The sequence below is a fragment of the Eschscholzia californica genome, unplaced genomic scaffold (genome assembly GCF_041429995.1).
Source record: "Eschscholzia californica isolate CP2 unplaced genomic scaffold, dmEscCali1.0.p SCAF_4, whole genome shotgun sequence".
Classification (NCBI taxonomy): domain Eukaryota; kingdom Viridiplantae; phylum Streptophyta; class Magnoliopsida; order Ranunculales; family Papaveraceae; genus Eschscholzia; species Eschscholzia californica.
In genome coordinates this window covers 3091182-3117340 of record NW_028238461.1, presented here as the reverse complement: position 1 = coordinate 3117340, position 26159 = coordinate 3091182, and the positions used below count along the sequence as shown (strand labels likewise).

General features: G+C 36.4%; 4 protein-coding genes across 7 annotated transcripts; 3 read left to right on the top strand and 1 right to left on the bottom strand.

The window, feature by feature from the left end:
- Positions 1-601: 601 nt before the first annotated feature.
- Positions 602-3018, top strand: LOC147541593 (protein TEEBE-like). Its single transcript, XM_086635005.1, has 3 exons — positions 602-879; positions 1261-1758; positions 2293-3018. The coding sequence occupies exons 1-3, from the start codon at positions 789-791 to the stop codon at positions 2811-2813; spliced, it is 1110 nt and encodes a 369-aa protein (XP_086491131.1). The 5' UTR covers positions 602-788; the 3' UTR covers positions 2814-3018.
- A 374-nt stretch (positions 3019-3392) lies between these two features.
- LOC147541592 (Insulinase (Peptidase family M16) family protein) lies at positions 3393-19783 on the top strand. Its single transcript, XM_086636895.1, has 26 exons — positions 3393-3579; positions 3712-3787; positions 4583-4650; positions 5063-5154; positions 5253-5326; positions 5424-5467; positions 5619-5670; positions 7530-7652; positions 7743-7855; positions 8050-8212; positions 9989-10081; positions 10204-10289; positions 12463-12549; positions 13465-13568; positions 14105-14207; positions 14391-14486; positions 14594-14783; positions 15406-15467; positions 15703-15807; positions 16618-16819; positions 16912-17120; positions 17667-17791; positions 17867-17918; positions 18005-18091; positions 18992-19114; positions 19244-19783. The coding sequence occupies exons 1-26, from the start codon at positions 3457-3459 to the stop codon at positions 19493-19495; spliced, it is 2904 nt and encodes a 967-aa protein (XP_086493021.1). The 5' UTR covers positions 3393-3456; the 3' UTR covers positions 19496-19783.
- A 292-nt stretch (positions 19784-20075) lies between these two features.
- Positions 20076-24430, bottom strand: LOC147541591 (translocation protein SEC62-like). 2 transcript variants are annotated; one of them, XM_086636901.1, is made up of 6 exons: positions 24009-24430; positions 23399-23713; positions 22850-23051; positions 22306-22534; positions 21439-21718; positions 20076-20813 (listed from the first exon to the last, which is right to left on the bottom strand). In XM_086636901.1, exons 1-5 carry the CDS (start codon positions 24099-24101, stop codon positions 21472-21474), a joined length of 1086 nt encoding a protein of 361 aa, XP_086493027.1. In that variant the 5' UTR covers positions 24102-24430; the 3' UTR covers positions 20076-20813; positions 21439-21471. The 2 variants fall into 2 exon arrangements, with proteins under 2 accessions (XP_086493027.1, XP_086493026.1); XM_086636900.1 differs by lacking the exon at positions 20076-20813 and having other exon boundaries at positions 21309-21718.
- LOC147541590 (uncharacterized) lies at positions 24304-26062 on the top strand. 3 transcript variants are annotated; one of them, XM_086636903.1, is made up of 4 exons: positions 24305-24443; positions 24790-24835; positions 24870-24881; positions 25029-26062. In XM_086636903.1, exon 4 carries the CDS (start codon positions 25045-25047, stop codon positions 25921-25923), a length of 879 nt encoding a protein of 292 aa, XP_086493029.1. In that variant the 5' UTR covers positions 24305-24443; positions 24790-24835; positions 24870-24881; positions 25029-25044; the 3' UTR covers positions 25924-26062. The 3 variants fall into 3 exon arrangements, with proteins under 3 accessions (XP_086493028.1, XP_086493029.1, XP_086493030.1); XM_086636902.1 differs by lacking the exons at positions 24790-24835; positions 24870-24881 and having other exon boundaries at positions 24304-24443; XM_086636904.1 differs by lacking the exons at positions 24305-24443; positions 24790-24835; positions 24870-24881 and adding an exon at positions 24451-24585.
- The last annotated feature ends 97 nt before the right edge of the window (positions 26063-26159 follow it).

Genomic DNA, 26159 nt, shown 5'->3' with positions numbered 1-26159 from the left:
AAAAAAAAAAAAAAAAAAAAAAAACCTCATTAATTTCTGGTTATTTTTTTTGTTACTTTTTTTAGTTGAACTTTTCTTTTTTGAATTGTCAGGGTTCGAATATTTGACTTTTAAGGTAGAAGACCAAACCTTGGTCTTTAAGTGGGTTGTTGACTGTCCACCACCTTTTGGTGTAACGGTTGGACACCCTTCTTAAGACCATGAGGTCGTGGGATTGAGTTTCGTGGAAGCAGTTGCCATCAAGATTTATCCTATGTAATGTAGGCTATGAATAATGTAATAATTTGTCGGGTTTTAGGCCTCTTTGTGGGCTTTAGGCCTCTTTCAGTCTCAGTTTAAATTAGGCGGTTATCATGCTCATTACATCTCTATGATGCATCAATGCCTTGTAACGACTAACGTAAACCGTAGTCGAATTCTCAAAAAAAAAAAAAAAAGTGGGTTGTTGATTTTTTTTTTTTTTTAAGTTAAATTTACATTGTACTAAATATTTGTAGAGGAGTATATTTTTGTGCAGAAACTAGGGTTTGAAGGCTGCATGTGGCGCAAAAATAGGTAGGCTGGAATATTTATTCATTATTAGAAATGCAACTCCGGGATTAGAGGATCTGCATAGTGTCTGTGTTTCTTTTCTGTATGAAGAGAAGCTTCTCAACTGTTTGTGCTTACCTTCTTCTGACCTATATATAAAGTGAGTTAGGGAGCTTCTTTCTCTCATCACAAGCTCATTTCTAGACTTCTAGTTGAGCTGATCAATTGTGGTCTATTCTCTTATATATAAAAATAAAATGGAAGTTTCACTTCTCTTCCTCAGTACTGTTCTCTCACTACTCTTCACCTCTCTAGCATTTGCAGCAGCTGCTGATCAGAATCTTGATGGTATTAGCTCTCTCTCTCTATATCTATATATCTTTTGATTTTCCTAAATTGCTAGTCTAGTGAAATTTTAGTTTCGGTGAAAATTTCAATAATGTAAATGGAAATAATTCGGTCATTTCTGCCGAAATATTTCTAAATTCAATTCTTTGGTCAGACATTGCTATTAAGAGAAAGTAAATAAACTTCGGTGGAAATTTCGTGCCGTAAGCATGAAAATAGAAGTATTTTTAATTTAATTATTTGTTCCTCTAGTACTACATATTGATTCATTCCTCTGTGTGTGGAGATTTAATACGTACTCTACTATTTGTTGTTTTTTTTGTTGAACTACTTGTTGTTAGTAAATAATTTTCTTTCATTTTGTTCCTCAAACTTCCACAGAATTTCTCCCCAATGGAAACTTCGAAGAAGGCCCAAACCCGAAAAATGTTGAGAAAACAGTCATCAAAGGGAAATACTCACTCCCCAAATGGGAAATTGATGGGTTAGTTGAGTATATTCATGGTGGACCTCAACCCGGCGGAATGTACTTCGCGGTAGCCCATGGAGATCATGCTGTAAGGCTTGGGAATGAAGCCTCAGTCTCTCAGGTGATACCTGTTAAGAATGGGTCTCTATATTCTCTAACATTCGCCGCTTCGAGAACTTGTGCTCAGGATGAAGTATTAAGAGTTTCAGTTTCACCTGCACAAGGAGATTTGCCACTTCAAACCCTTTATAGTAGCAATGGTGGTGATACTTATGCTTGGGGTTTCAAGGCTACTTCTGGTTCTGCCAAGGTCGTTTTCCATAATGAAGGTATTCAAGAAGATCCTACTTGTGGTCCTCTTGTAGATGCTGTTGCCATTAAGGAGCTCTTTGCTCCAATGCCCCCAAGAGGTAAATATTCTACAAATCATTTACCATATACATTTTCTTTAAATTATTTACAAGTTGAATAATAGTATCATGTAGACAAATGGAGGCCTCTAATATAAGAGAAATGTTATTTGACCCGAAAATGAGGACCAACGACAGGTTGAAAGCTGATATGGCTGGCTTTCATTGGTTTAGACGTTTCTCTCTCCACATCCCCGGACCAGTGGGAGCCGTCTATATCAACTTCCGGCCTGTGACCAGACTCCACTTTCGGGCCAAATAACATTTGTGAATATAATAACTATGACCTCTCCACAAACCCTCCCTCTCAGTTCTCATTAAGCCCGGACAAGATGGGCTCATCGTCACACATGATCCATGTTACCCAACAAACATCCATGTTAGGCTGAGAGACCTTAGACAGTATAGGATGTGAGAGAGTAGTCCAACATGGACAAAAACAAGTCTCATGACCAAGAATATTATATCGGAATTATTTACTACAAGTCAATGGGATTTCGGCCGCTAACAAATATGTGATCTACTTAATGCCAGGTGGTTTAGTTAAGAATGGTGGTTTCGAAGAGGGTCCTTATCTATTTAAGAACTCAGCTAATGGTGTTCTTATCCCACCCAAACAAGACGATACTACATCTCCTCTACCCGGTTGGATGATTGAATCACTAAAAGCTATCAAGTACATTGACTCAGACCATTTTGGAGTCCCATTCGGTCGTGCTGCAATCGAGCTAGTTGCAGGAAGAGAAAGTTCCATTGCTCAAATTCTAAGAACAGTTCCGAACACAGTCTATGTTCTCAAGTTCACTATTGGAGATGCGAAGAATGGGTGTAACGGAGACATGTTAGTTGAAGCATTTGCAGGGGAATCTAAGTTTAAAGCGCAGTTTAGCTCTACTGCAAAAGGAGAATTCAAGACTGTTCTTTTTAAGTTCGAAGCAACCGCAACCAGGACTAGGATTGCTTTCTATAGTTCATTCTATCACACAAGTAATACTGATTTTGGTTCTCTTTGTGGTCCTATCTTGGATCAAGTTCAAGTTTATCCTCTTCGATAAGTAACAGTTTGAAATGGGTTTATCTGATGCTGAAAATGACACCTGAAACAACAATATTTGGAAATTCAATCATTGAGTAATTTGTACTTGGGTTTTTACTTGTTTTTTTGTTGTATCTTGTTTTAATTTTTTAGTAAATTTCTTGTAGAGAATGTGGTTTTTAATGTATTTTTTTCTCTAAATATATGAATTTAATTCATCTCAATCTGGCTCTCATCTGACTTGAGAGCCCATTACATCTACATAGCATGGATACATCAACAACATATTAATTACACCATGAATTAGATAAGTTAAAAACTACGATCTCAAGACATCTAACATGAAATTCTGTTTATTCATGGAGTACTTCTATCTTATTCATATCTAAATTCAATAAATCATGAATTTCTACTTTTATGAGAATCAAAGTCAAATGGTAGTGCCTCCCAAAATATTATTACGAATTTATGAAGTGATAGACTATAAAATTGGTGTTTAGATAAAAATATCTTGGTCTCCCTTTAACAAAATTGACGTCTCTTTAACAAAATGGGGGCGTCTCTTTAATCCATGAGAACGAAAGAAAGAAAGGAAGAAGGGGAAGACGAGGGAGGAGACGAAACGAATAGCAGAAGAAGGAGAGAGAGAGAGAGAGACAAAAATGGCAGTAGGAGTTTCAGAAGTAGAGATAACAAAGCCTCGTACGGACAAGAGAGAATACAGGAGAGTCGTTCTCTCTAACTCTCTTCAAGTTCTTCTCGTCAGTGATCCCGAAACTGATAAGGTTATTTTCCGATCAATCTTCAATTCCACTTCAATTATACACTTCGATCGATTAGTAATCTGTTTAATTTCATTAGTATTAATGAATTGATAGAGTTCATTAGCAATATTTGATTTCAATGTGTTTTCTCAGGCTGCTGCGGCAATGGCTGTTAATGTTGGTTCATTTAGTGATCCAGAAGGTCTTGAAGGACTTGCTCACTTTCTCGGTAACTACTTCATTTCAAGGACATATTTTTTGTTTAGTAATCAGTTAGGAACGTATAGAGATAATTTTGAATGCTTGGAAGATAAAAATTCATTTATCTTGACTAGTTGTGGTTGTATCAAATTATTTCAAGTAGATGAAAATTATGTGGACAATCACGAGAGTGTCCAAAGCCTGGGCTATAGGTGTACGTTGGCGCTTAGTAAGTACCAAGGCCTTTTGGGGGAACTCCTGGAGTCCTGGCCAAGAACAAAACCTCATACCACCTGTGCGTTGTGGTGGACAAAGGGAGGACAATATCGGCAACTGCTAAGGTCTGAGGCATCACAATTTGGTATCAGAGCATGATTTAGATACTGCGAGTTTTATGATGATGCTAGACCCGAAAAGTCGGAAAGGCGGCCAAGTGGGGATTAGCTACCAGGAGGGATGTCATCGGGTCGACTCGGATTTGATCGGCTTATATTAGCAATTATAGACATTTGATCCATTAATAAATTCAAGCTACAAAAAAAAAAAAAGAAGTTTGAGTTTTTAAGCTCAAAAGTCAGAAATTTGAAGAAAAGATGGAAATCAACCATAAGAGTGATTTATATAAAAAAAAAAGTTACAAGAAAGAACCGTTGGTAAAAAGAATGATTTTTTTACTTACTGTATTATTATGTGAAGGAAAATTTATGAAAGCACAAAAGCAAAAGTTTCAGATAATCCTCATTGTGTGTTTGCTGAAAGTTCTAACCGTTACTATTCTGTAAGAAAATGTGCTTCATTCGTGCTAGCTCTCGTCGTTTTGCAGAACATATGCTGTTTTATGCGAGTGAAAAATATCCAGTGGAGGACAGTTACTCGAAGTACATCACAGAGGTATATATTGCCATTCACATTCTTTGCATGAAAGGGGTCCACATGTTGGTCTATCGTTGTCGAACTAAGCTACTTTTCAAAGAAGAGTAATATAATCGTATATGAGTTGTTTCTTTGTGGATCTTTTGGTAAATTCGCTCTTGAACTAACTGTATCTTAGTTTAGGTTATTAATACGATCCTTCTGTGAGACATTTGATGTGTCGTCACTTAAAATACTGGTACTGTACATCATTAGTAGTGTCTATATTCCGTAATCCGTACATGAAAAGAAGATATATCTTCTCCAGAAATATTATAGTTGCTGCTCTTGTCTATATTATTTTCGGTCTCATTATGCTTTTCATGGAATCTATTCTGTTCTTTTAATCTTAACGTGATTGATACTCATGCGATCTTTGTACAATGTGCAGCATGGAGGTTCTACGAATGCTTTTACTGCTTCCCAGCAAACGAACTATTACTTTGATGTTAACACTGACTCTTTTGAAGAAGCTCTGGATAGGTAGCCCATGGCTTAGTTTCTCAGCTGATTACCCATTTTTTCTTTTCTTTTTTGATTAAACCTTCTCATCATTCATGTTTTATTTCGGCTTGGTTCAGATTTGCCCAGTTCTTTATTAAACCTTTGATGTCTTCTGATGCTACCACGAGGGAAATAAAAGCTGTTGATTCTGGTGAGAGCACTATATGATAGTTAGAATATTTCATGGGTTCTTCCATCTTTTGAATTGTCCAAGACTATGAGTTCTTTCTTTTTCTCCTCTTTTGCAGAGAATCAAAAAAATTTACTGTCAGATGGCTGGAGAATGGCTCAGGTATCCGTAATTTGATCCAACAACCGTAACGCTATTGCAATCAATTGCTTGTCCTGCCCTTACTATATTTCTTTCTTTATTGTCGTGTCAATCGTACTTCGACAAACATGCTCACTTACTGCTTCTGCATTCAATTGGTTATTTTTTTCAGCTTCAGAAACATATATCTACAGAGTCCCACCCATTTCATAAATTCAGTACAGGTAAGAGTTTCAGATTTACTCTTGGATCTGCTAAGTAATCAGGGGGACATGAGCACCGTAGTATCTTGCCATATCTCAGGAAAACTCAAATCTGGTCTTGTTCAGCCCACTTTTCTTTGCCGATTCTTAATCGTCTGCATATAATTACTTCAATAACCCTTTCCCATAATTCCTTTCACAATCTTGAAAGGCAGGCAGTGCTGTGATAACTAGGTTCCGTGTCCTTGAGGAATTACTTCACTGCACTAAGCCACTAAGTGGTGAGAGACCTCAAGTCATAATCTATTAAAAAAATGAAAAAATGAGTAAGTGGAAAAAATGGATAAATTGAGAAAATGAATGGAAAAAAAGGGAAAGCAAAAGAACTGAAAAACACACTTCCTTTTTTATGACTCTCTTACCAGCATACAAATTTAATATTGCTCTTCTCTAAGCACAGCTTCGTGAGTTTCGAACTAAGTTATGTGGGGAAAAGGATTGGGAAAATTGTGCTTCTGGACCATGTGGTCCTGCAAAGAAACATGATATCATGCAACAAAGAACTAACCACAGAGCAAGAAACAAGAAAATAATTATATGATTCCACATATAATTTCAGATACTCTACAGTGTAGACGCTACAGTGTAGACGCTTCTCTAACTTCAGCCTTGGTTAACCCAATATTCTTGTGAAAACCTAGAACGCTAAATGTTACTAGGTTGGGAAGATTTCCTACCATAGATAACTTGATCAGAGAGGTGTTCATGTTAATCACTACACATTATGCAGTCAAGATTTGGGAATGATTCATCATTCTTAATCCATTGCAATGCCCAATATTTTGCCTTTTATCCTCAAGTCCTTCAATACATCATGGTGTTAAGCGGCTAAAACGAAAGCTGATTCTCAATGGGAACCAATTAAGGTTCCACAAATAGGAAAAGATCTGCGCAAATCTACCCACATGTGATTATTTCCATCATGTGGAAGAGACACGAGACCGATATTTTCAAGGACAAAAGAGCAAAAGCTGAGGCCATACTCTTTTATTTTCAGACTGCTATGCACAAATGGACTTGGACCGTGGAATGGTAGTTACTTATCTTTTAGAGCTTCATTTGTACTCAAAATTCTAGCAGGGAGAAATTAGTTTCTGAGGTCCCTTTGGTGGGTAGAATAGATGTTTGACCTTATTGCCGTGGTCTATTAAAGAAAAACCCTGACGAGTAACTCGGCTATGCTTGAGGATCGGGGTAGCCAATTCCTGCCACCAACTGCTTAGCTTTCTCCTGGGGTGGGTGAGCAGATTGAAGTTGCCCCATAATGCCTAGTTAGTCTACTAGATCTCTTATTAGGGTTTGCATAAGGATGGTCCGAATGTGTTCTTAGGGTTGGCAATTTTCAAAAAATTTAGTAAATTGAAGGAGCTGGTCGAGTACTCTGGGTTGGTTGTTATCAAAGTAGAAGATATTATGTTCATTTTTGAAGTATCTTTCTAGGCAAGTGACAGAAGGGCTGTTCTTTCTTCACGTGACTGGATATTTCCAGTTTATGATATTTATGTCCGTGAGCATAAATATATGACATAACTTCTTTAATATGGGGCGTTGCTCGGCTTTGTTGTTGTCCCTATCCATGCTTGCAAAAATTAGTTTGGGTGTTGGATATCAAAAAAATTTACCCTGCTTGACCAAGGTTCGGGCGTAATGGGGCTGAGCCATCCCAAGCCCCCACCACTTCCTTTTCCTCTTTCAAGAAGTCAGCTGTTTGCAATTATTATATTTTTTTTAACACTTAGATTCATCGCATTTGCTTTAGTTTAGGTGACATCTATATCCCTGTAAATCTGTAATGAACTAAAACATATGCAACAATATAGGAAATTGGGATACACTGGAGGTTCGCCCGAAACAAAAAGGTCTGGACACACGAGATGAACTTATTAAATTCTACAAGGAACACTATTCTGCTAACCTCATGCACATGGTTATTTATGGGAAAAGTAAGTTCTTCCTTTTCTCATTCCATTTGACATGATGATGCTGATGATTTCTCAAAGTTAGTTTGACTTACTGGTGATGAATGGTTACAGAAAGTCTCGATGAACTTCAGCTCTTGGTTGATCACAAATTCGAGCAAATCCCGAATACTGATAGAAGTTGTTTCAATTATCCGGGGCAGCCTTGTACGAATGACCATCTTCAGGTACCTCTGGCTCTGGGTATTAATTATATAGATTTTACCACAGGCAGTGTTGGGGGACAGCTGTTGCTACTTTTGGGCTTGCTTCTTGAGAGTTGCATCTGATGTAGATGTACATTTACCGCAGAAATGATACACAAAAATCAAAATTAGATCTTGTTGTTTACTTTCTTTTGTTAACCTTTCCTTTTTTTCAGATTCTTGTAAAAGTTGTTCCCATAAAGCAAGGTGACAAATTGAAAATTATATGGCCAAGCACTCCAAGCATTCGCCATTATAGAGAAGCACCTTCTAGGTATCTTGGTCATCTTATTGGCCATGAAGGAGAAGGGTCTTTGTTCTATATCCTGAAAACATTAGGTAAGATCTGAATAGATACTCTACTTTCCAGCTGTTCCTACATGTAAATTGTATGATAGCTTACACCTTTGACATTCTAAAACCATTAATCTATGAAACCGATTGTTATGTTGAAATCTGCTCATAATGGCTGTTCTGTATTTGATTATGATTTTTTTTTTTTAACAATTTTTGTCAGCAATAGTATCGTTTAGATAGTTTTTCACCGGCTGACCGTTTCTTGAGTGGGCCTTCTAGGTTGTTGTACTCGGCAATACATCCTTAGTTCTTAATCAAATCTATTTTCAAATCCGGCTGTGTATAACTCCTAAACAAATCACACACACCTCTAATTGAAGTGCTGTTTTATTGCCTTTGATTTCATTCTGAACAAAGATCATGCCCTTCCTGAGTTTGGAAGATTATGAACAGCTAACGGAAATTCATTTTGGTATTAGGTCCAAATGATCTCGAACCTGGAAAGGTGGCAAGTGTCAACTTTCTTGGTAGCCCTCTATGGTCCAAATAGTAAAAGAAGAGAAGTCTCTGATCCTATATTGGAGTTTGGATTACAATTTCAACAATATCGCAATTTGGAGATTGCTAGCTGCTTAATACCATAATGTGGTCAAGCATGCAAGTCTTCATAGCGATCTCTAAGTAGTAAGTACCAAGTAGTATAAATCATACTAAAAATGAAACAGAAATTGCAAGACTGAGCTAATTCTAACAGGGATTTACACAAGTTCTTCTAACTTCCAAAAACAAAATAAACCTGTTTTACTCTACCTTTTCACCTGACCTGAAATTTTAGAAAATTCTACTTATTGCTTAACTGGACTTCGGAAAAGATTGCATTAAATGATATGAAGTCATCTGGTTGTACTTCTTGTCTTTTCAGAACTAAAACAACCACTTGCCTTTTGTCTTTAACACCATCGTTCTTGACCTGCTATAAGCCATTTCTTTTTCTCTATCTCCATACTATGGCTATTGTAAGATCTGGTTGCTAAGTACCAAGTTGGTTGTTGCCTTCAATTGTCTCTTGAAAGATGTCTTATTAGTATATCTCCATATTATGAATTTTATTCACTCTGATGTATAGCTTTATGAGGTTTTGAGGCCAACCCTTGTTATTTTTCTTTTCTTTCTTCCTTTTCCCTTTATTTAAGGCATCAAAGATGTAATTAGAAATTGATTTGATTTAGAGAAAGTCCCTCCATCTACAAATAGGCCTTAGTTGATTTATTAATAAAGGTAGAGTTTAGATAATCAAAGAGAATTTATGTGACGTTTATATGAAGACTGAAATGTATTAATGAAGTGTTTGGTATGATGAATACTTGTTTGATTCAACTATTATTATGTACGGACACTTGAGCTCCCGAGTACGCAATCATATTGTTTTTCTTTTGACAATGGTTCAGGCATCTACTTGCATAGATAGGTAAGAGTACTCTGAAAGAGTACCGTGCTTTGGACGCTCCCCATGCTTACTATTTTAATTATAATTTACAGCTTGACGTGTTTCAGATAATTAAGGTAGTAAGCCTGGGGAACATACGAAGCAGGGTAATCTTTCAGAGTAATCTAACCTGTCTACGCAAGTAGATGCCGACACCATTTTTAACTTACTGTCTTAGTTATCGTAAACAGATCAAGCTGTAAATTACATTTAACTAGGAACAGGTCCTAGTTACTGAGCTAATATTGGTAGTTCTATTAATCAGGTATTAGGTTACTAACTATTTGCTTGCTCCATATGGCGTTCTCACTGGATTTACTGAAAACATGCAGGCTGGGCGACAGGTTTATCCGCTGGTGAAGATGATTGGAGTCATGAGTTTGCTTTCTTTAAAGTAGTTATTGATCTTACTGATGCTGGCCACGGTTAGTCCTGTCATTAGTATTGAGTCTTCTTCATGGCTTATTGAGCTTTCCTCGGTCTTCACTGCCCTTTTTTCTGTATTTCATTTTAAAGTCTAATATAGGTCTCATTAACTGAACGACAGAGCAGATGGAAGGTGTCATTGGGTTGTTGTTCAAATACATTCGCCTCTTACAACGATCAGGTGTTAACAAATGGATATTTGATGAGGTATGCCATTTTTTGTTTTCACATGACTCATTCAAGCACTCCAAAATTTTTTGGATTCATCTTTATTGTATATTCTTGGTTTAATCACGGTTTTAAAATTTTTGAGCTCCTTTCGACTTTCTTGTCTTGTCATGTTTTATCTTACTTCTTTTCAATTTGAAAGTATGGTCTCCTATCTATCCTACTTTAAGTTTTTAATTCACTATTGAGTTCTTCAATAATCTCCGTTTCCAAAAGAAGTCTTTAGAAATCTATAAAAAATTTATTACTAAATCCACTCAATAAATATATCATACGCAAGAGCCTTTGTTTCTCTTTTCAATATTTCTTTTATGTTGTCCAAAGATATAACTCTAAATGGCTTTGGCATTTGGGAAGTGAAAGATAACCTTTTCGTAAATGAGTTAGATCGGGGGAATGAGAATCAATTAGACTTGGAGGTACTTGTGGGAGTGCGGTATAGAGGGGCATATAAAACAAGATCGAGTTTCGAATCTTTTTGTAGAGTGTCGGTGGAGATGTAAGAACAAGATGTTGGGGCTTGGTTTGCTGCAAGGCTAGAGCATGAAAAGACTTATTTCATTATCTGTTTAGCATATCTTGCAAGAAGGAAGGCTCAGTGTTCAGTTCATCAGGATACCAATCAGCAGCTGCAGGTGATGGAGAAGTAAAGAGTTGTGAAAACACAGTAAAGAAGTAAAACTTCCATTTCTTCATGGCTGTGTTCTTGTTCTTCTCCTTGATGGCTGTTCTTCCTCCCTTTTTGTTTTTAATTTTCATCAAACAATTACTGCTGCAGTTTTTCGTTTCTTGTTTTTGCTTTAATGTGCAAGGACAACTGTTTTGCAACAGCAGCTGCTGCCCGCAGAACAGCTGCACAACTGCATCTTAAAAAGCAGCTGCTGTGCTGCTTTAAAGCAGATTTTCAGACATTTATATTGTATAACATATCTACATTCAAATAAAAAGAGGAGGCATGGATTGTCTTGGCTTGGCCTCGGCCCTGAGTTGATCCTGAGCCTGAGGGCTTAGCCTGAATAGAATTTGCTTCCCATGGCTACTTGCTTACGTAAAATACTACTATGGATGTGATGACTAGAGAGGAGGAATTGATGTTAATAGAAGCATTATGCGCAAAAAAGATCTATAATTGGTCAACCATTGTATGCGTCATTGCAAGGTTGCGCTTAAGGCATGGAGTTACCCCTTCACACGGTGTAGGTGACTTGGTGCTCATCATGAGCAGTAAAGGTCGCTTTGGTTCAATATGAGTTTATGATGCTGCCAGAAAGGGAAAGAAATTTGGACGGTGCTACTCATGTGATTGTTTGGTGTAATTGGAAGCAGAAGAATGTGGGAATCTTCAAAGAGAATTGCGTGATATAGCAATCTAGGGTACGTTGTACGTGTGCCATTGGAGTAGGGGGGAAGGAATTGGCCAGTTGCTTATCTTATGCAGATTTTTTACTGTAGCTTGGGAGGCCGTGAGTAGTTCAATCTAACATCATGTTAGCCCCCATCCCCGGATGGCTATAAATTTTTCTGTTTTTAGGAGTCTCCCCAGATTGTTGGGATGCTCTATCACGTCTGTATAGTGTACTTTTGATATTTATTCATTCAAATTCATTTTTAAAAATTCAAATAAACGTAAGATTGCAGTTAATTGCTTACAGTAACAACCACTTACTACTTCATAGGAGCATCTGAAACTCTGAATAAAGTCTTGGTAAACTTACCAGAATTTTTGTTAGTATATGGTCAACTTTCGTTATTCCCATTCTAAATGAAAGATATACCAAAATCTATACCGAACCAAAATTTCATACCCTACATATAAGTATATCGGCATTGGACCCTGAAAAAGCTGTTCTAATGTTTCATTATAGCTTCTTTTTAGAGCAATAAATCTTGGTGTATTAGAAGGGTGAAGAATTCTGAGTTGTCACCACCTGTTCTTAGAGTTATTAGTTTGGTGATGCCGTATTCAGTTCCCAACTTTGAAATGGTTTGTTGGTTATGAATTTTGGGTTTTAACATGAATGCGCATATGGCTAATGAAGAATACATAATTACTTATTTCTTTGATATATTGCTTGTAATATTGCATATCTGCATTTGCTAGCTGCTTAACGCCTTGTCAGTATCAGGACTGACGAGTTTTTTTTTTATCAAGCTTTCGGCTATTTGTGAGACGGGGTTCCATTATCGGGATAAAAGTCCTCCTATTAATTATGTGGTTGGGCTTGCATCAAACATGGAGGTAACCTATGCTAATACCACAATTAGTTTTTCTGGTTGATTGTAGTTTTGAAATTTCACTTCCAGGTCATTTTTTTTTCCTGTGATTTTAAACATCAGATCTATCTATTCAGTACACTGTTATTTCTCTATTGGTCTATGAGAACATCATCCTCACTATACATATATTTGTTTCATCTCCTTGTGGACTCCATAGGCTCGAGTAAGCATGATATGGTGTAAGATAAAGGCGCGTTTGAAATTTGGATGAACAACTGTTAGGACCAAATAGTAGAATGTGCTTATCTGTTGTGAGGATTACTTGATGAGCAGTTACTCCTCGCCTAAAAACATATCCTGAATTATATATATGTGATCCTATGAGCCAGTATAGGGTAAGTGTTAACCGCCAAGTATTTTAAACAGGTCTTTTCTCTATAAATACGTCTTCCTGACAATTTGCAAAATTTCGGGATATTTTGTTGTTTGGCATGTGCTTCTTTCTTGATTCTTTGTGCTACGATACACAAAATGCGGAATGTATAACAAAGGCCCAATTTCCTGTTAGTCTTGGGTCAATCTTAAAAAGACATCAAGATGTTTCGTTGCTTGGGCTCCCTATGAAAACCTGTCCAAACTAGCCAGAAGAGAGAGCTGAAGCCTAACTACAATTTATGGATCCTTTTGACAAAAGAAAGGGTTGTCCTTGAGAGTTTTGGTCATTTTTCACTTCATATCAATCAGTTAGTTCTTTCAAAAAACGTTCTAAAATATATTTCCAATTGTTGTCTCCTTGAGCTGAGCGTATTCTGTTTGCTCTGGCGAAACAGAGGTTTTTCTTTAGTCCCTGGACTACATTTGTTAATGTTTACTTACAGTCGTAGTTTACCAGCTTTATATTGCTCCCTCAAGTAACAGTTTGGAAATGTAATTTCAGCTGTATCCCCCGAACGATTGGATAGTAGGATCTTCCTTGCCTTCTAAGTTCAGTCCGGGCCTTATTCAAACGGTACTCGATGAGCTCACCCCAGAAAATGTAAGGTAAGGTGACTGTTGATTGTCTTTTCACTTCACTTAAAGAATTGAGATTATGGCAACATAGTCAGCGGTAGCGTGGTACAGCCCTTATGGGTATATGTATCCGACGAAGGAAGTAGTTTATTAACAGGCGAGTGAAAAATATGGTTTTCGTTTATGTATATATATATATATATATACATATATATTATTCAAAATGAAAAAGAGTTTCGATGAACAATAGGTTTGAACTTTGAACCAAGATGCATATAAAAAGAAAGTTCAATATTTCAGTATTTCAGAGATAATTTCAGTTCCCTCTGAAATTTAAGGGAAGGTGAAAAGCAAAAGAAGAGATGGCGATAAAAAATTTAAATCTGAAACAGTTCTAGCGAGAGAAAGAAAGAAACCGCAGTTCATATACACCAAGAGGAAGAGAGAAACAAATAATTCCAGTCTAAAACCTCTCCTACCTCTGAATTTTATCTAAATTTGTCTGGTGACTCTGGTAATCTGGTTAACTTCTTTATGCACAATATGATTTATTCCCTGTTGAGCAGAATCTTTTGGGAGTCGAAGAAATTTGAAGGACAGACTGACATGGTTGAGCCTTGGTATGGAACTGCATACTCCCTTCAGAAAATTAGTAGTTCCGTGATACAGGTGTGTTTTGGAATGGCAAAATTTATTGTCACATTAGGTTGCAATAGTGAATGTAGTTACCTCTGGCCTGTGGTTGTGGATTTTTTTATGGATTAGTTTGATTTTCTGAGCAAAAATTAGTTCAGATTTTCTGTTATAACATGTACTTAACTTTTGTTTTTCAAACATTTTTACCATTTGCAGCAATGGATTGAAGCAGCTCCTAATGAACATTTACATCTACCAACACCTAATGTCTTCATTCCCACTGATTTATCACTTAAAGGTGTCTCAGAAAAGGTAAAACGAATGTCATAGTACCGCACTTTTATGAGCTGTCCTTTCTCTAAACTGTCACTTTAAGTGTATTTGACCTTTCTTGAAACTGTCACTGGCTATTTATTCAGGATAAGTATCCGGTTCTCTTGAGGAAGTCATCATACTCAACACTGTGGTATAAGCCTGACACAATGTTCTCGAGTCCTAAGGCTTATGTTAAGATAGATTTCAACTGTCCATATACAAGCTATACCCCTGAAGCTGGAGTTCTTACTAATATTTTCACGCGATTGTTGATGGATTACTTGAATGAATATGGTGAGTAATTAAGAATAAAAATATGATTAGAAGTTCCATTCCTCTTTGTCTCTCTATAAACTCTTGATGCAAAACCTAAGTTTCACCATTGTTTAAGTCTGTAATTAAGAATTTCTATGAGTAGCTACTTGTCTATGGAGTTTTGAAGAGCTTAATTCACTAATACCGTCTTGCTTGAAGTTTTAAAACAGCCCGTGCTTCACTCTTTTAAGACAAGGATCAGAATCTTGTTTTTGAGCAAATAAGCACTCTTATGGGAATGGACAATTTCTAACCAAAAAGTCTAAAACAATAATAAAAATACCTATGCTTAATTGCTTCTAAACTTAAACCATTATGTGAAATTATATTTTTGTTTATCTCATTTTGCATATAAAATATTTACGTCAGAAACTGTTTTGATGAAGTACTATTAAAGACCATATTCCTTAAATTCAGATACTAAACAACAGAAAGTGTGATCATTAAATGCAATCTGCAACGTGCTAATTGCATTCTTCGATGGTTATTTGAGGCAGAATAGTTATTTTCTGCAATATGCTGAACGTCTCATGTAGACTTCATCCTGTGATTATATTCCTCGAAATCGATCAGGATTTGACCTTATTTCTGGTACTTTCAGCTTATGATGCTCAAGTTGCGGGTCTAAATTATGGGATAACCAGCACGGCTTCTGGGTTCCAGGTTACTTTTCCATATCTTATCAACTTTATTATTTAAGGGGGCACCGAACGAGTAACTTGTAATTTTCGATACATATTTGTGGTTCACATCTTTAATGTGAGAGTTGAAACCAAACAAATAGTAGTAATGTAATAATACCCACTTAATCTCCTAAGGTGTAGAGGCGGCTCTGCGCTAAAAGGTGTCATACCAGAGTAGTATTGTTTATGTACTGATATTTTGCTTTCTTGGTTAGGTAATTGTTACAGGTTATAATCACAAAATGAGGATCTTAGTTGATAAAGTGGTTCAACAGATTCAGGAGTTCAAAGTAAAACCAGACAGATTTTCTGTTATTAAGGTAAGTCTGTGTGCTCTAATCAAATATTTTGTGGAATCTTATCAGTACAGTAATTTGGATTCAGGTACTCGCCTTAAAGACAATAGGAGATTTGAATATGAAGAATTCAAGTGAACTTATACTGCAAGCTTATTTCCATTTCCATTGGACCGAACCATAACCGAAATCTAATTACTTGCTTGAACATATACTAATTCTAAACTTATACGAACTCGCTCACTCTTGCTAGTTCTTTATTTTAATGGGAGATTTCATGTATACATCTTATGTGAGCTTGCTTACATTGCGGTCGTGTTAGCCACTGTTAGGATGGTAAGTTACCATTCTAGGTTAATGTCTCATGATAATGTAATAGCAATGGTAGGTTATAGAGTAAAAAGGTCCAAGTAAGATAAAGGGCTTGACAGCTAACTAGCTAAGACAAGAAAATATATACATATATGTCCTGTGTATCACTTGACTGCTATAGTGTTCTGTTAAATGTTTAGGGGTATCATAGTTTGTTTATCGTGTTTTATTATTATGTTATGAGCATATAATAGTATAATACATTAATACCCATGAACTAGATTTTAACAGTAAGTTTTGCGATGTATTCTTTTCAAGTTCACCGTAGAAGACCTCGGTGTAGTGTATCACCTTTCAGCATGAACTAATTAGATTTATCAGATATACAACTAGTTGATGCTAAGTTTGCTAACCTCGCTTTCTTTTGAAAAAAGATAAGATGTTTCATAACTTCATTAACTACTCATTTGGATGATTTACGTGTTTAGATAATGTTCATTGTTCTTTGTTTCTGTAACTCAGGAAACTGTAACAAAGGAATACCAAAATTTCAAGTTTCAACAACCTTATCAGCAAGCTATGTACTACTGCTCATTGGTTCTGGTAGATCTTGCATGGCCTTGGACTGAAGAGCTTGAAGTCCTTCCGCATCTTGAAGCTGCTGATCTTACAAACTTTTCCCCTCTTCTGCTCTCAAAAGCGTTTTTAGAGTGTTATGTAGCAGGTATACATCTAGCAAATTACCATTATAGTGTAGATATTGAGGTCCGCGGTGTATTCTAACTTTTGTAATGCCACTTGATTATTTGATACTAGGAAATATTGAGCCTAATGAAGCAGAGTCAATGATTCAGAATATCGAAGATATCTTTTTTAAGGGTCTCAAACCCATGTCAAGACCTCTTTTTCCTTCTGAGCATTTGACAAAACGAGTTGTCAAGCTTCAAAGGGGCATTAATCATTTCTATCCAGTTGAAGTCCTAAATCAGAGTGATGAAAATTCAGCTCTCATCTACTACATCCAGGTACTTCTCAAGATCCAAGTTTCTCCAGTCATAGAACAGTAAAAGAAATCCAAAATTGTCCAATTGAGTGTCCATTGACTTGGTTCCGCATGGAACTTTGTCCAGTCCCTTTATTACAAGGCCCATTAGGCACAGTGCTTCTAACAACTGTTACGCTTATCCACATCTTTTTTCAACTTCACTCCTTCGAGCCTTCAGCTTACCGTTGCAACAGTCAATTGTACTTTCTCATGTTTATCTCAAAGTTATTCCAATCGTGATTTTGTGTTCCTCACTCAATCACATTTTGACCTATTTCAAGGCATTCCAAGCCTTCGAGAACTTCTCCTTTACAGTTTTTACTTTCTACTTACCTTATTTATATGAAGCTTAGGTGCTTAGGAGGAGTCTGAAAAGGAAAGCAAAATCAATCGCTTTACTCAAACCCTGGTTCTGGTCTTTTATGCTTTCCAGTAACTCATTATATTACTTTGCAGAAGTTGTCTTAATGTAATGATGGTGTTAATACTTAATACGGTGATACGTGATCTTTCTGTTGCATTTTAGGTTCACCAGGATGAATTGATGTCCAATGTGAAACTTCAGCTCTTTGCTCTCATCGCAAAGCAACCAGTTTTTCACCAACTTCGCTCAGTTGAGCAACTTGGTTACATAACTGTGCTTATGCAGAGGTACTCTTTCAGTTTATCCCCCATTTAAGTTACTGTTATTCCGCGTCTTAAAATTCCAGCTCTCCGTACATGTAGGAATGATCATGGCATACGGGGCTTGCAGTTTATTATCCAATCTACAGCTAAGGTAACTAAAAGTCTGAACTATTTCTGTGCGTTATTAGGTCATTTTTCAACTTCGTCTTGTCTGAATAGCTACATGGAACTTGGCAGGATCCTGGACAAATAAAATTGAGAGTAGAAGCGTTTCTTAAGGAATTTGAGAGTAAACTCCATGAGATGTCTCCTGATGAATTCAAGGTAAGATAATCTCTCTTCGACGGCACTGCAGATTATTGATGTCTTAGAAACGGTTGAGGCAAGCCTTGAGGCATACATTTCATGCTGAAATGAGGCACCATCGTCTTGAAGTGTATGCCTCTTCAAACAAGAATGATGGGCACTTGTTATATCATCCTCTTTGAGACAGGTTGAGACGTATGCTTTGAGACAGGTTTGGTTCGTGGAGGCCTTTAAAGGGTCAAACAGAACATCCTTTTGACTGTTTACTTCACATCAATACCTCGTCTTGACGGAAAGTCAGCTGACATACCGGTGCTCTTCATTTTTTCGGTACAAGATGTGCATCTGTACGAAATGTATCATGAATGGTTAGATGTTCTAAATTGGTGAAGTAGATGGTTAATGTAGCATTATTGATCTCTTTAAATACATGCCCATGGAGGCATTGACCATGTAGCAAGAATTAGGTTGGTCGTGTTTGTTTTTTTCTAAGTCAGATCTGGGATCTGACTCGGGGTCAATTGGCTCAAGTCGGATTTCAGAATGTTTTTTGTCTGAATGGCTGCTTCAGGTTGATTTTTAGTCCATTCCTTTCAGACGATTTAGAGTCCTTCAAATTAGATTCAGAAAATGAGAACCAAAAAAAAAAAAAACCAAGTTGGTCCTTCACATATGAAGGAGCTTTGTTAAATTGACATGATAACCGTTGCGCCAAATAATTCTTGTAATTTCATTAGATATATATTTCCAATAAGTTTCCTTTAGGTTTGGAAGTCCATTTGTCAAATGATCTTTGTGTACATGAATAACCCATTTATATTACTTGCCTTTGTGAGGGTTTTGGCCTTTATTCTCCTTACATTCAGACCTTTTTGAAGTTAAACGGTGACTGATTACAATATATTATATCTCTCACAGAGCAATGTAAATGCGTTGATTGATATGAAACTCGAGAAGCACAAAAACTTGAGGGAGGAAACTTCATTTTACTGGCGAGAAATCGCTGATGGTACCCTCAAGTTTGACCGAAAAGAGTCTGAGGTAAGAACTTTCTTTTCCTACTGGGGAACTCACTTGTGATCTTGAGACTGCACGTAAATTTTATGTTTTCTTGGTTCTTACGGAAATCATTAAAATCTAATATCTGTTGACTTGTCCTGATGGAAACAGATAGCGGCATTGAGGAATCTAACTCAACAAGAACTGATAGATTTCTTCAATGAATATATCAGAATTGGTGCACCATCGAAAAGGGCACTTTCACTACAAGTATTCGGAGGACTACATTCTGCGGAATACAAAGCGACTGTAAATGAAACATGCCCTCCAGTAACCGTCAGAATTCACGACATTTTCACCTTCAAGAGATCACAGCCTCTTTATGGTTCCTTTAAGGGAGGCATTGGTCTCACGAAATTGTAAAAGCTCCGCAGAAAGGATGAAAGCTGAGATTGACCAGTCGAACGGTGACTGAAAATAGTGAGAAGTGCGGGTGAGTTACATACATAACTCAAATGATTTTAGAAAAATCTCGTTTGTCTTTTATCTCCATCATATGAGCCTACCTACTTTCCTACCCTTAACAATCGGTATCTTTTGATTTACTTTTAAACTTCATAAAGATAGATCAAACATAATCGGTAATATTTTTTGTATTAATACTACATTTTATCATTACAATGATGTTAGATATACCGTTATAAGTCCAAACTTTTATCGTGTTGTTCTATATATAGCCTTAAAACAGGTTTTTTTTTGTTGAGTCTGGATATTCAGCACTGCTACGGTGATATATTCTTACCCTCTTACAACCTGCCTAATCAAGGAAACATGGTCATGGTAGAATGGATTGGGGATTAGGTCTATGGGGGCATCACCACCTCTAATCGAAGAGAGAATGTTTAGGTAGGAAAGAGCTCCACTCTTCATCTTCTTCGGGCAAACACAGTTCTGGAGAGAGAGACGAAGCGGGAGAGAGAAATAAATCGATAAAAATGATGAATGAAACTAAAACATTTTTTTCTACAATTGAGTCAAATAACAGTAAACACACTTAAATTACCTCTTCTAAAACTAGCAATAAGAATCGATTTTTTTTCCTATTGTTTTTAACATATAGCCAGCCTTGCATGGCGTAAAATCTTGCAAACGCACTTAATTTTAACATACATGCAGAGTATTCTATATTACATAATGTATATCTGTTGATAATTTTCCTTTTGCTAATTATTGCGTATGTTATTTTTTTTCGTTTGAATATATTACTTCGCTCTCCGTGTGTTCAAGTCCTAGATCCGCCGCTCATTATGTTTAATATTTTGACCCAAAGAGCCATTTATGCATTTGTTGCCTTACGAAGACTACTAGGGGAGGCCTAACGAAAATGGTCTTTTATAATGTTATTATGTTTCCTTCGTCTTCACCATTGCTATCCTCACCACCACTACCATAACAACCAACCTCTAGTCTCCCTCTATTCCTCTTCCAAAGGCAGATGCTGCTAGTGTTCTCACCCTTCCGTACGGCTGGAAGTTGGGCTCCGGACTATTGGGTTTGCTCTTAGCAGCCAGCCATAGTTGAGCTCTCTACGGGGGGTTCTTCAAACTTTTCTACAAGCAAATTTTCCAGCCTTAACTCTTCAATTCTTTGTGCAAGATCTTGTCCATCTTTGACATCATTGATGGGGACTTCTCATAACTGTATTCTTGTTTCTGGTTCATTCTTCTCCAAAGTTCGATAGCTATGATGTCAATTTGATATGAACTCGTTGTTAGAAGTTGCAAGTGGAGTCTTATTATCAATGAAAATAACAAACTCTTAACATCAATTTGAGAATCAGAAAACTAAATCAAACTTGTTTAGCGCTAGGGTTCGGTTGCTTAATATATTTAAATATGGATTGCTTCTAATTCAAAGTTCAAACTATTTTCTAAACTCTAATTCAAACAAATGAAAGAAATATTCTAAAAATAAACATAGAAATCAGCTGGAACTAAGATTTAAAGAAATCCCAAAACAAAATAGAAGCTAGAAAGAATAGAAGTTTACTCTGTTGCTGCGACTCTTGTGTATGCAGCTGGTTTTATGGGCTTATGGGGTGCCTTTCGGTATTCGGTTCATATAGTGGAGTTAAATCAAGACCAAATAATAATAAGAAGAAATACGAACATAGAAGCATGGAACAGAAGCAATTACCAGTCACGGCGAGTCAGTGACACCAAATTCCAGGCCTGGATTTGTCTAATAAACAAGATTGGACTAGATTTCTTTATTAAGATGAAATAACGTAATCTGAGCTCAATTACATAATTCATTACCAGAGAGAAGGATTCCGAAGGAAAAAAAAAAGTTGTAAATATACTTACTGGTTTTCTACTTGGGTGTACAAATCCCATTTCTCATACATTTTCATGGTATTGATGATCCTGTTGACTAGCATCCTCTTCATTATCTGAAGCTTCTTCTTTATGTTCTGCATTATTTGCACCATCCTTTTCAGATTGAGCTGCGTCTTCTTCTGGAGTTTCTGAATGTGTTTCTGTGGCGTTAAAGACAGTCTCTTGCTTATCCATCATTCCTGACAACGCCAATCTCGGCGACCACTCGAGCACATCATCGATAATGTTTGATACCCTCTTCTGGTACCTGCTCAAGCATACCGTTTCGATGCACAAATTAGCAAATACACAATTCCAGGTATTTGAACAGATTCAAGGTAAAGAATGTAACTTCGGTCTAAACTACGAAATTAATGGTGTTATCGGTATTTTCAACACATTGATTGTGCACATCTTTCATGAACTACAGAACATGTTATGAAGGGAAAAACTGAGGTCTACGGTACCGTACAAAATGACAATTGGGTATACAGATAATAACAACAGTCACATAGGTAGTGTTTGTTTTTCTTCATTTTGATATCTGAAATCACAATCTTCTGTAAGTTACACACGAGCCTTCTTATTTTTCTTATTTATCTAATGAGTTAATTTGTTACAATTCTCCTCTCAAATACACAGTTTTTTTTACTATAAAATACGTCTGAATTTGAAAGAAATGTTTTAAGATACGATTTAATTAAAGAGATTAATATACGCATCAACTCATGAACATGTAAAATACACATAAACTTTACCCATTTTCCGCTTTAGATTTTTTTTACCAATCACCACCTTCTAAGTGATGACTGATGATAAGATGGACAGGTCAACTAGAACAGTTTTGCAACTAACCTTGCTCTTGCAGCTTCATCTGGAGCATGGTGCCTCAGCAGTAGTATGAACCCAGCAGCCACTACTGCGTAAAAGAGCCTTGATGTCCACTTAGGTCGTTCTTCTTCATCTTTAGCGGGCCAAAATTGGAACAACTCCGACATTGTTGTTTCTTCCGCAAGGATATTAGGGAAGATCCAAACACGCTTTCCGAGAACAATCCATAGAGCACCAAAAATTAGACCTCTCACTGCATATTTATGGATAGTAATCAAGAACTACATAATTATAGCTATGTGACTTTGCTTCTTCTTAAGGATTACATATTTCAATCGCTGCTCAAATTAAATGTAACAGCTAACTACTTAGTTCTTGATTATCAAAAGAAATACAGCACGTTACTTTTTCGCTGAAATTTGACATAATCGGGGGCCTTCATGCAAGTACTCAACAGCAACAATATAAATTAGGCCATTATATTAACCTGGTAAGGCTAACCTTCAAAAAATAAGAAAGAAAAACAACACGAACATGGGATGAAGTTCCAAGAAGATTATGGAGCTACCTGAAAGTACGCTGAATATAAGTAGGAGAAGCCCAGCACAGGTATACAGTACTAGCAATTTGCACTGATGAGGAAATACAGGAAACAAGCAAATAGCTAAGGTCACGACAGGCCAAACAAATGAGAGAATTGTCTGCCATAGAGGATGACGTTTTACAAATGTCCAAGCATAAAAAGCGTCATTTTCGGAGAACACTTGATCCTGTATCACAAATAAGTGGCAACAGATGTTAACAGAATAAATAGTAGGCACTTATAGACCATGATACACAAGTGATTTCTTGTATAACCAACATCTTCTAAATGTATTTCAAATCACTTTAAGATACATTATAATACCCGATATAAAAATACTACATTCTTTTTTATTCGTCCTACTATAACAAATATTATCAACTGAAACACAAATGAGCTGAAATATCATGAGTAAGGGTAACAAGTAAATAGAAGCGATATGCTTTTGGAAGCCGCTAGTAAAAAGATTAGACACATTGATACCAAAATGATAACATATTCAACCAAAGCGGCAAAGTGAATAAGAGAACTTACAGGAAAGATTTCCAAATGCGCTGGCCATGTAGACAATTTTTTCTTCCCCGGGCGAACGGTCTTCACTACCCGATCGCATCTCACTAAAAGATTCTTTCTTAGTAAAATGTTTACAATATCATCTGCCCCTAAATTTTTATCTGATACCAGTAACTCCTTGAGCTCCGGATGTTTCGTCAAAAACCTAACAAATCCCTTCCCTCTGATATATTCCACCCTTGTTTCCTGTAAAACCCCCCATCTAGACTCTAGTTCCTTATGATCCCTTACCTTCTCGGCGAATAACTTATATAAGTCTTTTTCTGCATCTTGCTTCTGAAAAACATCGAAAAAATTGATTTACACACATATAAAGTATAATCTCCAAAGAATGTATATATGAACTTTCCTAGCATTACAGCTTAGGGTTTCAGGTAACAAATGTCAAAACAAAACTAGGGTTTATATACTTATATGGTAATCAATAATTTAGCAGAATTATGATTACCCTTAACAATGAATCAAGTCAAGAGCTTAAAAATGTGTATCAAAATTCTCAGAAGATAAAAACAGTTGACGTATTTACAAATGCATAAACCCTAAAATGGCTAGAGAGAGAGAGAGAACAAACCCTAGGTGGGGTATCATTGTTAAGATCACGACTACCATTCTGTAGAGATGAAGCTCGCCGGACCCTCTTCTTTTCTGCTCCAGATTTCGTCATCTCTCTATCTCTCTCTCTTTCGCCGGACAGAGAAAAAAACAAAGATCAAAATTTGGGACTAAATGCTTAAAAACTATAAAGAATAGGGGTAATCTGGTATTTCGCCTTCTGTACTTTTATTTTTCTTTTAATTTGGGGACGGAAAAGAAACGGGAGTCTTTCTCAAATCGACACTACACCAGCAAGGAGGAGCCGAGAGCAACTAGTTCTTCTAGGGTTTGAAGTTGAATAATCTTTCTCAACTAGGGTTTTATCTTAGATCTTCACTTTCTCTCTCAAGGATTCGGTTGGTTGAGCTTTCAATATTGGAATACTCCAACGTTAGGGATACTCAGATTTCTGGTGAATACTCAATACTTGATTTGATTTTTAACCACTTCGATGTGTAAATTGAGGAGTCTCTTTGAGAATTTTGGAGATGGTTTAGATTGTAGCACAACTGTTTGATGAAATTCCTCATTTAAAGGTTATGTTTGCATATAAGGTTAGAAATTGCAAATTAAAGACTTCAATCTAGTGATGATTTATGAACTATGATTCTTACTTTCTTAAGTTCGAATTTGACGGTTAAAATTTATGAATTGTGATCCTTACTTTCTTATAAGTTATGAATCTTAGATGCGTTCAAATTTTGTTAATGAGTTGATGTTCATTTGTCAATTGATATTGTTTATTGATTCATATTTAGGTTATCGTGTCTTTTGATGGTCGGATAGTATTGTTTATTGATGTTCTACCTTTCTTTCTGTACGTATTTTGTCATACTTCATGAGATATATGGTAAATCTTTTACATAGGTACACGTTGGGTTGATGTAAATGTTACTGAGAGTTTTATTTTAATTTATGAAATCTTTTAATGAATCGGTTCATTTTTAGTCTCAAGTTAAGTTCTTATTGTATAATATGAAATGTTATATTTTGTCAGGTACCAAATTGGAAAAATGCCGAGTTACCTCGATATCAAAATGGGAAAGAAGATGGTTTCTTCTTCATCTATGTTCCTCTCCCGCACATTTGGTACTAAACTATTCAAGACTACCAGTAATTTTCCTCTTGTTTCTTCTTCTTTGTCCGACAATCATCTTCCCCAACAAAACCCTAGTATTCGTAGTCATTCAAATCTCACACAATCATACTTCTCCAATCAAAAGAACCTACTATCAGATTCCCCAACCAGTCTCTTTAAGTTTCTTGGATCAATCACTCGAAATCAATCACCAATCATAAACCCTGATTCTCTTTTCTCTAGATCGTCCTACTCATCAGTTTCCACTACTAAAAAGTTCATTTCTCTACCAGAATTACTGAACCCGAATACCCGAAGATTTCTCTCTACTGAATCCACCAATTCTGATAAACCTCAAAACCCCCCAATGAAAGAATTCAAACATCAAGAAATCGAAGGTCCTACAGTTGAGCGTGATCTCTCAGATCTGGCTAATGAGATGAGACAAGTTCAACAAGTACTGATGAAGAACATGTTTGATATTAGCAGAGCTTTGGCTCTTATGGGTCTTGTTCATTTAGGTTATGGAGCTTGGATTTCTTATGCTACTCAAGCATCTCCATTATCAGAGGTCTCATTTCAGAGTATTTCAGCCTTTGCCTTCCCTTTCTCGTTGGCGTTTCTTATACGTAATTCAATGAAACCTATGGTATTCTTCAAGAAAATGGAGGAACAAGGGAGGTTACAGATTCTAACCCTAAATCTTCAGATTGTTAAGAGTTTAAATCTCCTACTTCTTAGGGCGCGTGGGGTTTCACTCTTGTGTTCTTTTGGATTGTTGATTGGGTTGTTATTTACTGCAGTGAAGAAATGATAAGCTTTTTTTCATTTACTTGTTCCCAAACTTTTAATTTTGTTAAGTTTTTTATTGAATTTTGTCATATTGTTTGTTTGATGTCATCTCTATTCTTGTAGTATTAACTTTCCTTACTAAAATTGTTTGTTGGAATCAACTCAATATCTATACCATTTCAGCTAGTTAGTTATCTACGTATAATTAAATAGCATTGGACATATATCCATATTGTAATTGGGTACTTCAGCTAAAGT